This window comes from Diaporthe batatas (genome assembly GCF_019321695.1).
Source record: "Diaporthe batatas strain CRI 302-4 chromosome Unknown Contig00028, whole genome shotgun sequence".
NCBI classification, from domain to species: Eukaryota; Fungi; Ascomycota; class Sordariomycetes; order Diaporthales; family Diaporthaceae; genus Diaporthe; species Diaporthe batatas.
Window position 1 is genome coordinate 256,602 of NW_025408575.1, and position 11,852 is coordinate 268,453.

General features: G+C 56.4%; 3 protein-coding genes across 3 annotated transcripts; 2 read left to right on the plus strand and 1 right to left on the minus strand.

Moving 5' to 3' along the window:
* Window positions 1-347: 347 nt before the first annotated feature.
* Window positions 348-2,041, plus strand: KVR01_013519 (uncharacterized protein; the record flags this gene model as incomplete). Its single annotated transcript, XM_044784449.1, has 3 exons — window positions 348-840; window positions 917-1,379; window positions 1,488-2,041. Exons 1-3 carry the CDS (start codon window positions 559-561, stop codon window positions 2,039-2,041), a joined length of 1,299 nt encoding a protein of 432 aa, XP_044637447.1. The 5' UTR covers window positions 348-558.
* Window positions 2,042-3,455: 1,414 nt separating this feature from the next.
* KVR01_013512 (uncharacterized protein) lies at window positions 3,456-6,615 on the minus strand. Its single transcript, XM_044783356.1, has 3 exons — window positions 4,974-6,615; window positions 3,694-4,816; window positions 3,456-3,633 (listed from the first exon to the last, which is right to left on the minus strand). The coding sequence occupies exons 1-2, from the start codon at window positions 6,001-6,003 to the stop codon at window positions 4,404-4,406; spliced, it is 1,443 nt and encodes a 480-aa protein (XP_044637440.1). The 5' UTR covers window positions 6,004-6,615; the 3' UTR covers window positions 3,456-3,633; window positions 3,694-4,403.
* Window positions 6,616-10,486: 3,871 nt separating this feature from the next.
* KVR01_013524 (uncharacterized protein) lies at window positions 10,487-11,020 on the plus strand (the record flags this gene model as incomplete). The annotated part of the gene is made up of 2 exons (XM_044793787.1): window positions 10,487-10,789; window positions 10,889-11,020. The coding sequence occupies 2 exons, from the start codon at window positions 10,487-10,489 to the stop codon at window positions 11,018-11,020; spliced, it is 435 nt and encodes a 144-aa protein (XP_044637452.1).
* Between the last annotated feature and the right edge of the window lie 832 nt (window positions 11,021-11,852).

The following is an 11,852-nucleotide window of genomic DNA, read 5'->3' on the forward strand; positions in this document are numbered from 1 at the left end:
CTGCTGATCCAGAGTCACCCATATTAATTTGGGCCTAACGACTAAGTGCCTATCATATTTCATACCCGTGCCTCTCATCCACACAAAGAATCTCCTCCTCGGGACCGAGCTCCCATCATCTCAGCACCTTGGAACCTTGAAAGTATTGCTGAGCAGCTGCCAATCGGGATCTGCGGTCGTCCAGTTACATTCGCAAGACCGTGTCGAGTGGCGATTGGCCTGGGGCTCTTGCCCAAGCCTCCCCATCATTTGCTATTTCATTTGCGCGCATTTGTTGGACGACCACCTATCGATCCGACAGAGGCACGGCTCCGCATTGCCTTTTACTCTTCTATCACTTGAGTCACTCACTCTCTGGGTGACGGTGGTCCTTTCAGAAGCGACTATTGAGTGTTGTTTCTGTAGCTCGTGCTCGTTTCTGCCTCATATTCCAACATCTGAAGCTACACGCCCGGGCGTGCTTGTGAGCCTACTCATGACGACCAGGGGCTTTTCTTCGAAACCAGATCCACAGTCCGAGTCTGTGTACCTGCCACCACGGCTGGAACAATTCACAAGATGCCATCCGGCTCACGGGTACGAGGGGACCCCCGGCTAATCCAGGTCGCCACGCCTGTCGCCGTACTAGTCACTGCTTTTGTTGGTGTTCGCTTCTCCTTGCGGTATTTCCGGCGCACAGGCTTCTGGTTCGACGACTGGTTCATTCTCGCCTCACTGATTTTAGTCTGGGGCATGTATACTGTATCTGTTCTGAGCGTGGAAATAGGAGGAGTCGGGACGCCCTTCGAAGTAAATCGAGATGCTGACCCATCAATGGCCTGGCTGGGAAACTTCCTCAAAGTATGTAAGGGCTTTGCTTAGAGGGCACCACATAGAATAGATCACAATGCTTGCTAACAGAGCGCCACAAACTTAGCTCCTATTTGCCGGCCAGATCATCTACGCAAGCACGATTCTGACAGCGAAGCTCAGCATCCTCGCGCTCTACTGGCGGCTGTTCCCGACCGCCTTCATGAAGCGTGGCTGTGTCGTCCTCGCCGCGTTGACGGGCATGTGGGCGACGGCCGGCGTGCTCGTCGACGTCTTCCAGTGCACGCCGATGAGCAAGGCGTTCGACCCGTCCATAGAAACCGAAGGCGACTGCATATCACAGACAGGCTACTGCCTCGGCATGATCATCCCCAACATCCTGATCGACATCATGATCCTCTCCCTGCCGACCTTCGAGGTCGCAAAGCTACACCTGCCGCGGAGCCAGAGGATCGCATTGGGCAGCGTGTTCCTCCTCGGCGCCGGCGTCTGCGCCGCCAGCGGCGTGAGGATGTACTACCACCTAGAGCTGGTGAGGGCTGGGGCGACTGGGGACCTGGATCTTGCCAGTGGGTTTATCTTCCCTGCATCTATTTCCCTTTCTCCCGCTCAACAGATTTCATGCCGGATCTAACACGGTCAACCCCCAATGCTGATGATCACCCCGTTCCTGCCAGTGAGCATATTCTACCCCCAGCTGTGGATGACCCTCGAGCCCGACATGGCCATCATCTGCGCCTGCCTCCCGGTGATGCGGCCGCTGGTGACGATGCTCCTAGCCTCGCAACTCTACCGCTCCTTCGCATCGTACCTCGGTAGCGCCGGCACCGGTGGCGGCAGCAGCAGCGCCAGAAACAGCAAGCGCCGCGCCGCGTCAAACACGATCGGCGGGTCATCGATGGCCCCGAGCAGCATGGCTCGCCGCGAGGGTATGGTGAGGAGCGACAACCGGGCGAGCACCTTTCGGGCTTCGGGGTACGAGTTGTCGTCGTTTGACTCGCTGGAGTATCTTCAGGACGAGGACGTCGAGGCTGGGCGCGATAGATGGGATGGCAGGGGATGGAGGCCCTCGCAGGGGGGTTATGGAATCGGATGTCAGACGCAGGTCAGCAGGAGCCGGAGTGTAGGGCCTGATGAGATACCGCTGGGGGCCATCTCGGTCAAGACTGTTGTGGACTGTCGTGAGACGACCTGTGGTCCTGACGCAAGGAGCGGAACGAGGGAGGCCTAGTTATTTGATATTTGGACATTTGCCGGTTGCAGGCAATAATTACATCCTTTATGTTCCATTTACAGTCACACGGGTGCCTCTTTTACGAGCTTTCAGTAACTACCTTAGTAGCCCGATTGGGAGTCACGTATCGATATCAATTGATGAGCAGATATTGTAGTGTAGGAGCTCGCGGTCTCTTGAAAAGTCCCCAGAGTAGCCATCCATCGTCCAGTCCGAGCGTTCTCACGACCGTCGGTAAGAATTCGGCAGAGTATGAGTCGTGCCTTTCTCACAGTTGCGTGCGCTAGCGAGCTGATATGGGATGAACACACGTTCAAACTACAACCACACGAGGGAAACCTGCTTGGTATTCATATCATAATATTAACATTCATCTGGCTTACCCTCGTCGAAAGAAACGGATCTACCAGACCAAAGATACAAATCAGCACTGCCTTGTACCCCTTTGTTTTCGATGTTGGTATGTGGCGCTACGTCGTACGTATCAAGGGGTCCCTCAGTCGTCACTTCCAAGTAACAAACAATTGACCCAAAGAATTGATACCGGAAGGGGACACGCAATATCAAAAATCAGATCAACGCAGACTTGAAAGGTACGATGAGCTTCTACTGCCGGGTGGGGGTCGTGATCACGAGAGCCAACCCGGGATCTGCGCAGAAGCCGGCGGCACGCAGGAACGAACACCCTTAACGGGATGACTACTTATTACCCCTGACGTCTCAGACCTACTTCTCTCAGCAAAATCGAGGTGGGGAGCGGAGAATGAGGAGTTGGAACAGAGCTAGCCCGTGTTATGCAGCGTTGTCCGTATAGTGTTGCCTGGACCGCCACGGCGGGGGTACGGTGGCGGATGTGGAGCTGGAGAGGTGAAAGTTGGTGATGTGACGGGGCGGAGGGAAAGAAAAGAAGGAGAAAAAAAAAGATCACTGAATCTGAAACGACGTCGGGGTGGTCATGTCTACTAAACAACCTAATCAACGCTCTCACATAATCAGGGGCATCACTCTTGGATTCCCGGGGCCACGGAACAGAGAAAAACAAGAGACCAAAGAAACCGTTCTTTATAGAGGATATCAAACCAAGAGCCTTGGAGCAGAGGACCCACCATCCATGGATGACATAGTTACCTACCCGTCGACAAAAGAGGAAGAAAGAACACGGCTCCCGAGCTCCCCATCATCTCGAACACCACAGTTGCCATCATGAACCAATAAGCCCCCTCCCGACAAAACAAAAAAGACACAGGTACAAAACCACCCACGTACCACATCCACGTGTAAGGTCAGGCAGGCAGGCAAGCCGGCTGGCCGGTAACGCACCTAATGCACTTGGGCGAGTACGACAAAGTTTCCCTCCCTCCCGCCCGCCCGCCGGGGTCCTCGGAGCGACCCGTCATCCCGCCCGTTCCGCCCGCTGCGGCGATCCGGGGTACATACTGTACATGGAATGGGTTGCATGTACTCGGTTACCACCCACCCATACTCCTCCGTCCAAAACCCTGTCATCATCAAATCGAAATATGGGGACAATTCGGTGCTGGTGGCCAAGAAGGATGGGTAAAAAAGGGTGAACAGGTGTCGCGTGCTATCTATCCGCACTTATTATTAGTCAGGCAGGTCTCGTGTCTGCCCCCGCACCTTCTTCTTACCTCTCGTTGTCTCCCCCCTCCCGATTTCCAACTTTACACGTCTGTCCACCTACAACAGCGATACGAATTACCTGGTCGTGCCTCGAAATTTCGTTACGGAGGCCGGCGCCATGGCTGAACCCCACACCTACGGGGGTCTATCACATGATAAGAGCTTCGTACTGAAGTTGGACCCCACTGCCACTACCACCCTGGCGTTGGAAAGAGTTTAGAAGGACACCTGCTCAAGGATGTTTGATAATTCTCTATTCAGGCTCTCCCGGGTCGGTCCCGTCTCTGTCTTTATGAACTTGTGTTTTGTTTTCTTTCATGCTTTGGATACATCAATCCTGTCTAGACTTTCTCTGCTTCTAACAGCACCGCGGATCCATCCCCAATACCGATCCAACTGCTCTCTTCTTTCTTCGCATCTTCTACTTCTGTGAACATACTCAATTTTTCAGAGTTATATTCTCTTCCTCTCGGCCATCCCGTGTTCGGGTGTCGGCCGCCTTGTGTGAATGGTCAAAGAGGGGAGAGAAGGGGACTGTAGCAGGCAGCGAGTAAACTGGTTGCCACCTTCATCCCCTCGGCAAAGGAACCGACCGCGTCGTATCGAAGCGAAAAGATGAAGCTGAATTCGAAACTCTAATCGAGACTCCTCCCCAGCCACGCGAGGCCCTCTTCTTGCTGTCAGCCTCAGCCATCGTCGTGACCAGCCCATTCGGAACTTAGTTGGCGGGGGCCAGCTTCGCGGGCTTCTGGCCGAGACCGTTCCTGTTACGGAAGAACATGACGTGCTTGCCAGGGCCCTCGGCCTCTGCGCAGGGCTCGACCCACTGGCACATACGGGCGCTCTTGTACATGGCCTTGATGAAGCCGATGGGGCCGTCGGCGACGTCGGCGCGGTAGTGGCGGCCCATGACGGGCTTGATGGCCTCGGTAGCCTCGTCGGCGTTGTAGAAGGGGATGGTGCTGACGTAGTGGTGCAGGACGTGGGTCTCGATGATGCCGTGCAGCAGGTGGCGGCCGATGAAGCCGAACTCGCGGTCGATGGTTGCGGCGGCGCCCTTGACAAAGGTCCACTCCTCACCGGTGTAGTGGGGGAGGGAGGGGTCGGTGTGCTGCAGGAAGGTGATGGCAACTGTAAAGAAGACGAGGGTTAGCATCTCCGAAACAATGCGAACAACCGAACGAGCGGACCACCCAATCAACGCCACACCGATGACGAGTTCCGCCGGGGAACATGGTGCAAGAGAAGCAAAAGAGGGCGGGGGGGTGCAGGATGGGGAAGTACTCACCGAGCCAGTGGTTAACCCAGAGGTATGGGATAAAGTACCAGACGAGCATGTTGGTGAAGCCAAACTTCTGGACGAGGAAGTACAGGGCGGTCATGGTCAGGCCGACACCAATGTCGCTGAGCACGACGAGGTAGGCATCCTTCTCCTCGTACAGCGGGGAGCGGGGGTCGAAGTGGTTGACGCTGCCGCCGAAGCCGTTGTGCTTGCCCTTGCCGCGGCCCTCGCGCTGGCGCTCGTGGTAGTTGTGGCCGGTGACGTTGGTCATGAGGTAGTTGGGCCAGCCGATGAGCTGCTGGCCGATGAGCATGAGCAGGGTGTAGATGGGGGTCTCCTCGGTCAGCTCAGACAGCTCGTGGACCATCTTGCCGAGGCGGGTGGCCTGCTGCTCGCGGGTGCGGGGGACGAAGACCATGTCACGCTCGAGGTGACCGGTGGCCTTGTGGTGCTTGCTGTGGGACATCTGCCACGAGAAGTAGGGGACCAGCAGGGCCGAGTGCAGGACCCAGCCGACGACGTTGTTGTACAGCTTTGAGGGGGAGAAGGCCTGGTGGCCACACTCGTGGGCAAGGACCCAGAGGCCAGTGCCAAAGAGGCCCTGCATGAAGGTGTACAGCCCCCAGAGGGCGAAGCGGAGGGGGTACGAGGGGATGTTCTCGGGCGTCACAAAGTTGTGGAAGAGGTAGAAGGTGGCGGCGAGGCAGGCCATGTCGCGGAGGACATAGCCCATGCCCTTGACACCATCACGCTCGAAGCAGTGCTTGGGGATGGCGTCGCGGATGTCCTTGATGGTGTAATCTGGGACCTCGAAGGGGTTGCCGTACGAGTCGATCAGCTTCCCGTACGAGGCCTTGTCCTTGACGGCATCAGCCGAGGCCATGGAGGACAGCGAGGTGGACGAGGGCGAGGGGCGTGGCGAGTCGGAGGGGGAGGCGACGGTGGTTGAGGGAGCAGAGTCCGAGTCGCAGGTGGTAGATGTGATTGTCCTCCTCAGGGCCGGGTTGCCCTTGGAGGGAACAGCTGTGGAAGCCATTTTGTGTGGTGGTATATTTTATTACTGACGGGCAGCAGCCGGTTGGTGTTGATGCTGGGCCGGTGCTCTTTTGGTGTGGCCGAGCTAGGGACCAAGGACCAGAACTAGACTGAGGCACCAAGGAACACTCCGTGTGTGACCGATGGTGTCTCGAAGAAAGGGTTCTAGTTGTAGGAGGGAGACAAAGCGTGGCAGGGCCGGTGTGGTGTTTTAGGTTTTAGGGAGGGAAGTGTAGGGGGAAGGGAGGGGCCAGTCGAAGAAGGAGAGCAGAGTACTTGGGTGGTGTCTCGGCTCCGGGAGAGAGGAATAATAAATTGGGTGAATAGGGGAGAGGCTAGGCTAGACACACGGCTGGGCCGAGGATGTTTGAGAGCGTGGGAGGGAAAAGTACAGTACCGACAAGTGGCGGCAGGAACGAGCAGGATAAAAACTTCCAACTTGTTGTGCCATACTTTGGGTGCCAGTGCCGATGCCAGTGTGTGGTGCGGTGTGCCGTTTGGCAGCCAGCCAGGTCTGTCCTCTTTTGGCGTGTAGTAGCGCGGGTGCAGGGTACACACATGTATCGAGGTACAACCCTGGACCAGCCAGATCTGTAGAGGAGGGTGGTATACTTTTAGATTCAGGTACGCCCGGGCTCTCTAAACAGGGGTCCCTCCTCCTTCCTCCCTCCTCCTCCTTCACACCCCGTCTTTTTAGTCAACCACGGTCAACCGCTCAGCCAGCCAGCCAGCCAGCCAGCCACTCTTCTCTTGTCGTGTCCCATTGTGATTCCCTTTGCATGTGTGCTGTGTATGCTACGAGGCTACTACATGTTTCTTTTTCCATTGCACGGCAAACCCATCCGTGCTGGCAGAGAAATCTGCAGCAATTGGGGGCTCGATCATCCCGGGCCAGGGATTTATTTCTGTTGGGGATCGCCCCGGCCGGATGGCAAAATGCATGTGGGGGCCCTTCGAGTTTCAATTCCCGGCCTGGCTGCCTGTGTCTCGGTCACCCTTTCTTCTTCAGCCTTGGGCAGTATCCGTAATGGACAAAAGGGTCAGAAAGGGTCTGCAATCCAGCGGCACAGACCACACGATGGAAGGTGCACCCCCGTGCGGTTACGGTACCGGCACACCGTTCTCACAAACGGCCCAGAACTGCCAGAACGGACGGGCGGAATCAACAACCAGTGCTGGTGCTGATGCTGACGCTGAGGTGAGCATCAGAGGCATAGTCAGTCACTCTCGAGTACTGTGTCTGCACCTGCACGTCGAGCTGGAGCTGACACATGTCATGCCTTCTTGGTTGCTTGCCGTCTTGCCATCTCCCCTCGGTCCATCAGTTCCATCTGGCTGTCTGGCTACAGCTGGTCCTCTACTCCGTACCAGCCTGTCAGCCTGTCCAATGCTGATCGTCACGGGCTTGGGCGAGCTTCTCCATTGGTCTACACAGTACCGAGTCAACGAGTCCATTGACAGGCTCCATCGCAGGGTCTGGCGTCCTGGCGTCTCGCCTATTCTCGCCACCGCACATCAACAGCAGACTGCCGAAACGAGCTTGCGAGCATCGACCCTGCGACCCTATCAACGGCTCAATTACGCATCCACTCTGCCACTCTGCCACTAACAGCGAGGCAAATTATCAATGTGGCCGTGGGCCACACTTCGATCGAGGGATGGAAAACAGCCCAGAGCTTCTAGCGTCTCTCCTATTTTGGATTCCGCACACTGGCCAGACAGAAGACCCCCATCCGATGTCTCTGTGCGTTGCCACCGGCCGCCCTACGAAAATTGGTGTCTCGGCAGACGCTGCTCCAGACCTCCCTGACGCCCTCACCGCCTCCCGTAGGAGGCCATTGCCGTCTCAGCCTCACAACGTACCGCAGCAAGCACCACCAGCAGCACTGTTGCACTTGCAGCAGCTCCTCCAAGCTACCTGCGATATCACATGCAAGCCCCGTTCACACAAAGCTAGGCTGTCTGGGACCACCACAGCTGAAGGGGGCCAACGGCGTATCATAGGCCTCCTTGCTGCCCGGATCGTCCCGCAGCTGGTTCACTGCTGCCGCCGTCTTTTCCCCCGATCGCGGATCACCGTCATCACGGGAACAGATGCTGCAGCTCTAGCCTTGGAACGAACAACCTTTGTCTGCGACATCCCGCGATTGACGAAACTCGAAAGCGTTGTGCCTTATTAGCACTGCCGCCGTTCGTGGGCCGTGACGCTGTCCTGTGTCAGGCCAGGTCAGGCCTGGTTAGCTTGCATTGACCTGCCCTCTCTCACATGCCAAACACACCTCCCGCAACTTTTTTTTTCCTCCCCTGCTGACTTTGGCTGCAGCCCATCTTATCTTATCCGTCCGTCGAGAGAGGCTCCAGGGGTCCTCCAACCGAAAATGTGGGGGACCAGGATTTATTTTCACGACCCTCCTGTGTCCCTTAGCCTTGGATCCTTTGAACCTCCTTCAACGCCCAACCGGCGCCCATCAAAATAAGCATCGTCGCCTCTTTTTTTGCGAGTTTGCCCGTGGTGTCGACAGATCATGATGCCATGTCAGACGAGCGCCATACTCAAGGGGAAATCTATCAGGTGACGGGTGGCATTGACCCGGTGTTGGCAGAGCGCTGTCCGGGCGTGAGTATTAAATTTTGCTGTCTTCTTCCCCAGCTACTGCTGCAGGGTCCTGACAGATCTGCGCACGCTGTGGGATTTGTTGGGAACCCCGATTTGTTGAGCCTCCCCCTTCCATGTGCGCGTGCCAGGGCCCTCGACTTGGCAACAGAGGTTCCCTTTTCGGGCCACTTAACCAACACCCCCAAAAGGCCAAGAGCAAAAAGCTCGCGGGGGTGGGGTTCGTTGTGCTCTCTCTCTGTGGCCCTTTTTTGGCCGTCCTGGGTTCATTATTAGCGGTGCTACCTGGCATGTGCACTAACATCGAGCCAACGGCCCTCCTCCGAGTTTTGTCCACCTCTCCGCGGCCGCCCTCGGCCATCTTACGGAATTGCGTGAAGCGTCAACGGCACCACTGTGGGACGGCAATATTTTACCCAATGGCCATGCCAGCGTTGTCACCATCTTACCTTGCTTCCCGCTGTGCGCTTTGATCATTGGATGATCGTGGCCTCGGGACCCCTACGTTCAACCCATCTGTCTCCGTTCCCAAGGCTGTGCTTGCATTTGCGCCTCCGTGCCGCTGTCGACCGGTCACCTCAACCAGCTTGACCGGCATGGCCAGCAGGGGTCGCTGAGCCCATGACCGTTCTCGTCGCACAAGCACATTGGTCGAACCCAATCCCATAGGATTGCTTGCAGAGTTGCAGCGCTTCCGGGCGTGGACCTTGCAAGAAGCAGCGTGACTCGACGAGCCTCGGTTTCGCTTCAACGAGGTCAAAGCTTGACTTGTGACGATGACCCGTTTTTGATCTTGTTCTATTCTCCAACCCGTACTCCGTAGTGCCAGCGCACACCGAGCACCGTGTTGAATGATGGTCTTTCTCTCGGCGCACTGGACCCGGTCCCGGGTCTGCTCGGAAGCCAGCTTCAGAAGTTATCCAGTTGCCCGGAAACTCGAGCCCACTGAGTTGTACATGTATTTTGTGGGTCTCTTTTTGACAAACAACCCGTGCCTGTTAGTGACAGGCGCGTGTAGGTCGTCGGACCAGGTTCACTGCCTCGCAGCAAAGGTGACGACCGCTGGGCCGCGCACAGAAATGAAGTTCGGGAATCTTGAGGAGGCGTTCTGCAAAGAGGCGTCAGCCTCTATGAGACAGAGAGCCTTGGGCCTGTCCCAGTGGACTCGCCTATATTGCTCCAACTCTTGATTGCGTTCACGCTGCGCCAGTTGCGACGGGCTTCAAGGTGGCCGAGGCGGCTGGTGATCGCGTACACAGCTGCTGCCTGATATCGAATCTACCCAGCGGAGTCTTGGGCAGGTGGCATGGCATGACCTTGGAACTTGTGCTTTCCTACTCGAGGATGTCAGTCATAGCCTTGGGGGGATAAACACGAACGGTGAGGGGCTCCTCAATAACCAACTGTGAAAAGATCGATATCATAACCACCAGTGTCTCCGCGAAACCTGGTTCAATATCAATCAGCGTTACAAGAATAGTCCAAGGCTGGTCTTTGGGTAGAATCGCTAATATCCAAGCCTCACCCTTTCGCTTTCGACTCCCGAGTCACTTCAGTTAGGAATCTTGGATTGGACACAAGTCCAGCAGGAACCAGATTCGTGTGGCGGCAGAAGGGAGGGGCAAGTGCCCGGCACCAAGGACCGAGGACAGGGGCAAGAAACACATATCGAGATTGGCAGTCAAGGGGCACAATACAACGACGGACGATCTCGTTCCCTTGGTCCTCGGCCTGGGACCCGTCGATCGACCCAGCTACAGCGAAGCGTCCACACCCAGGGCAACACACTCGCGCCCTACACTCGTCAATAAATACAGGGCAGCAAGCTGACCAAACGATATATATAGCAGCGCCGTGAGAGTGCCGGCACATGGCGGCTGTCTTCGGCACCGCCCGCCCTGATGCCACGGCTATCCTCTGTTGCACCGCCCCCGACCTGTGGGCTGCCCACATCGGACGCGCATCTTCGAACCGGGCTGATGAACTCAACAACGTCCCCGCCGCCTCGTCCATCATGTGCCTTCCCAGCTGTGGTGTGAGATTCCCCTCGGGCGACCACGGCCTTGGCACAGGCCACGGGCGCGGCGAGCGAGAGATCCGTGAGGCCAGCCTCTTTGTGCGTCCGTCCCAGGCCAGCGGAACTGTTCTAACAGTCGGCAGCGCCACGAGCCGTGTAAGTCGAATATGGAAGCACATTGGAGGAGACCTTTGCCGGCGCGACAACAGTAGGGTATCAATATTACATGCTTGGTCACGGCCCAATCACGACCAGGCCAAGTACAGCGCGGCCTGCGACGACATCGCCGCGACCATTGCCGACTTCAGCGCCGCGAGCGGCCGGGTCGTTGGAACCGCGCAGAACGGATCGGAACACGGCGTGCGCTCGCTGGGGTCTTGGATGTGACACATGTATTGATCCTGCGACGGTGGCCGTCCGATTGCTACTAGCAGCAACTTCGATCTCTGGCGTGGATCAGGCATTCAGGCCGTTGTGCGTCCGGCTCGCCTTCGTTGTGGCTACCGTGGTCTTTGTTTCTAAGGTTCTTACTTGAACCTGTCCGGCGCGGCGGTGTTGGTTTCTTCAACAACTAACTCTGCCGACATTCGTGGTGTGGTGTAGGAAGTGCGTGGTCCGGTCCAGTCACGCGACAAAAAAAGTCTTTCTAGTAATAAAGCTGTTTTAGGCACCTTCAACAAGAGGCACAATAAGGGCAGACAACCGATCCCGGGCAGTCGCAGCAGAAATTACTTGCTTGAATGTTTATTATTAGCACGACTGACTGTGTTTCCTGTCGTCCCAATTTTTACTCCAGGCTGGGGTGTAGACATGCTCATGATACGCCTCGGTGGAGATTGAAAGCTTCTGGGCCTGAAATCAAAGTTTTTTTTTTTTTTGTGGCTCAGATATTATTTTATATGTGGCTAAGAACAAGAGTGGCGTCGAACGACGGGCGGGACTACCTGGAAGAGGCGTGACTGGTATGCAGGGCCCTCGTGTTTGTGAAGTGACTGGTAATGTGATTCTGGGTGAGTGACCAATCTCCTGGAATGATTGAAAGACTGGTATTGGGTTTTGGATGGGTGACGGGCAGCCTCCACTTGCAGAAAACGTTGTCGTAGACCAGTCACAAAGCGTTATTGGTCAACATTGCCGGCTAATCCTCCTCATCGTAATCCGTGATTTTCTTGCCGAGGCTGACCAGCTCGTCGAATTCCTCCGGACTCAGAGTGGCTCC

What these genes read in the sequence shown, in the direction of transcription:
- KVR01_013512 (XM_044783356.1), bottom strand. Translation starts at nt 6,003, where the DNA reads ATGGCTTCCACAGCTGTTCCCTCCAAGGGCAACCCGGCCCTGAGGAGG. An exon ending in CTGGGTTAACCACTGGCTCG is followed by an intron (nt 4,817 to 4,973) that starts GTGAGTACTTCC and finishes TCTTCTTTACAG; the next exon opens with TTGCCATCACCTTCCTGCAG.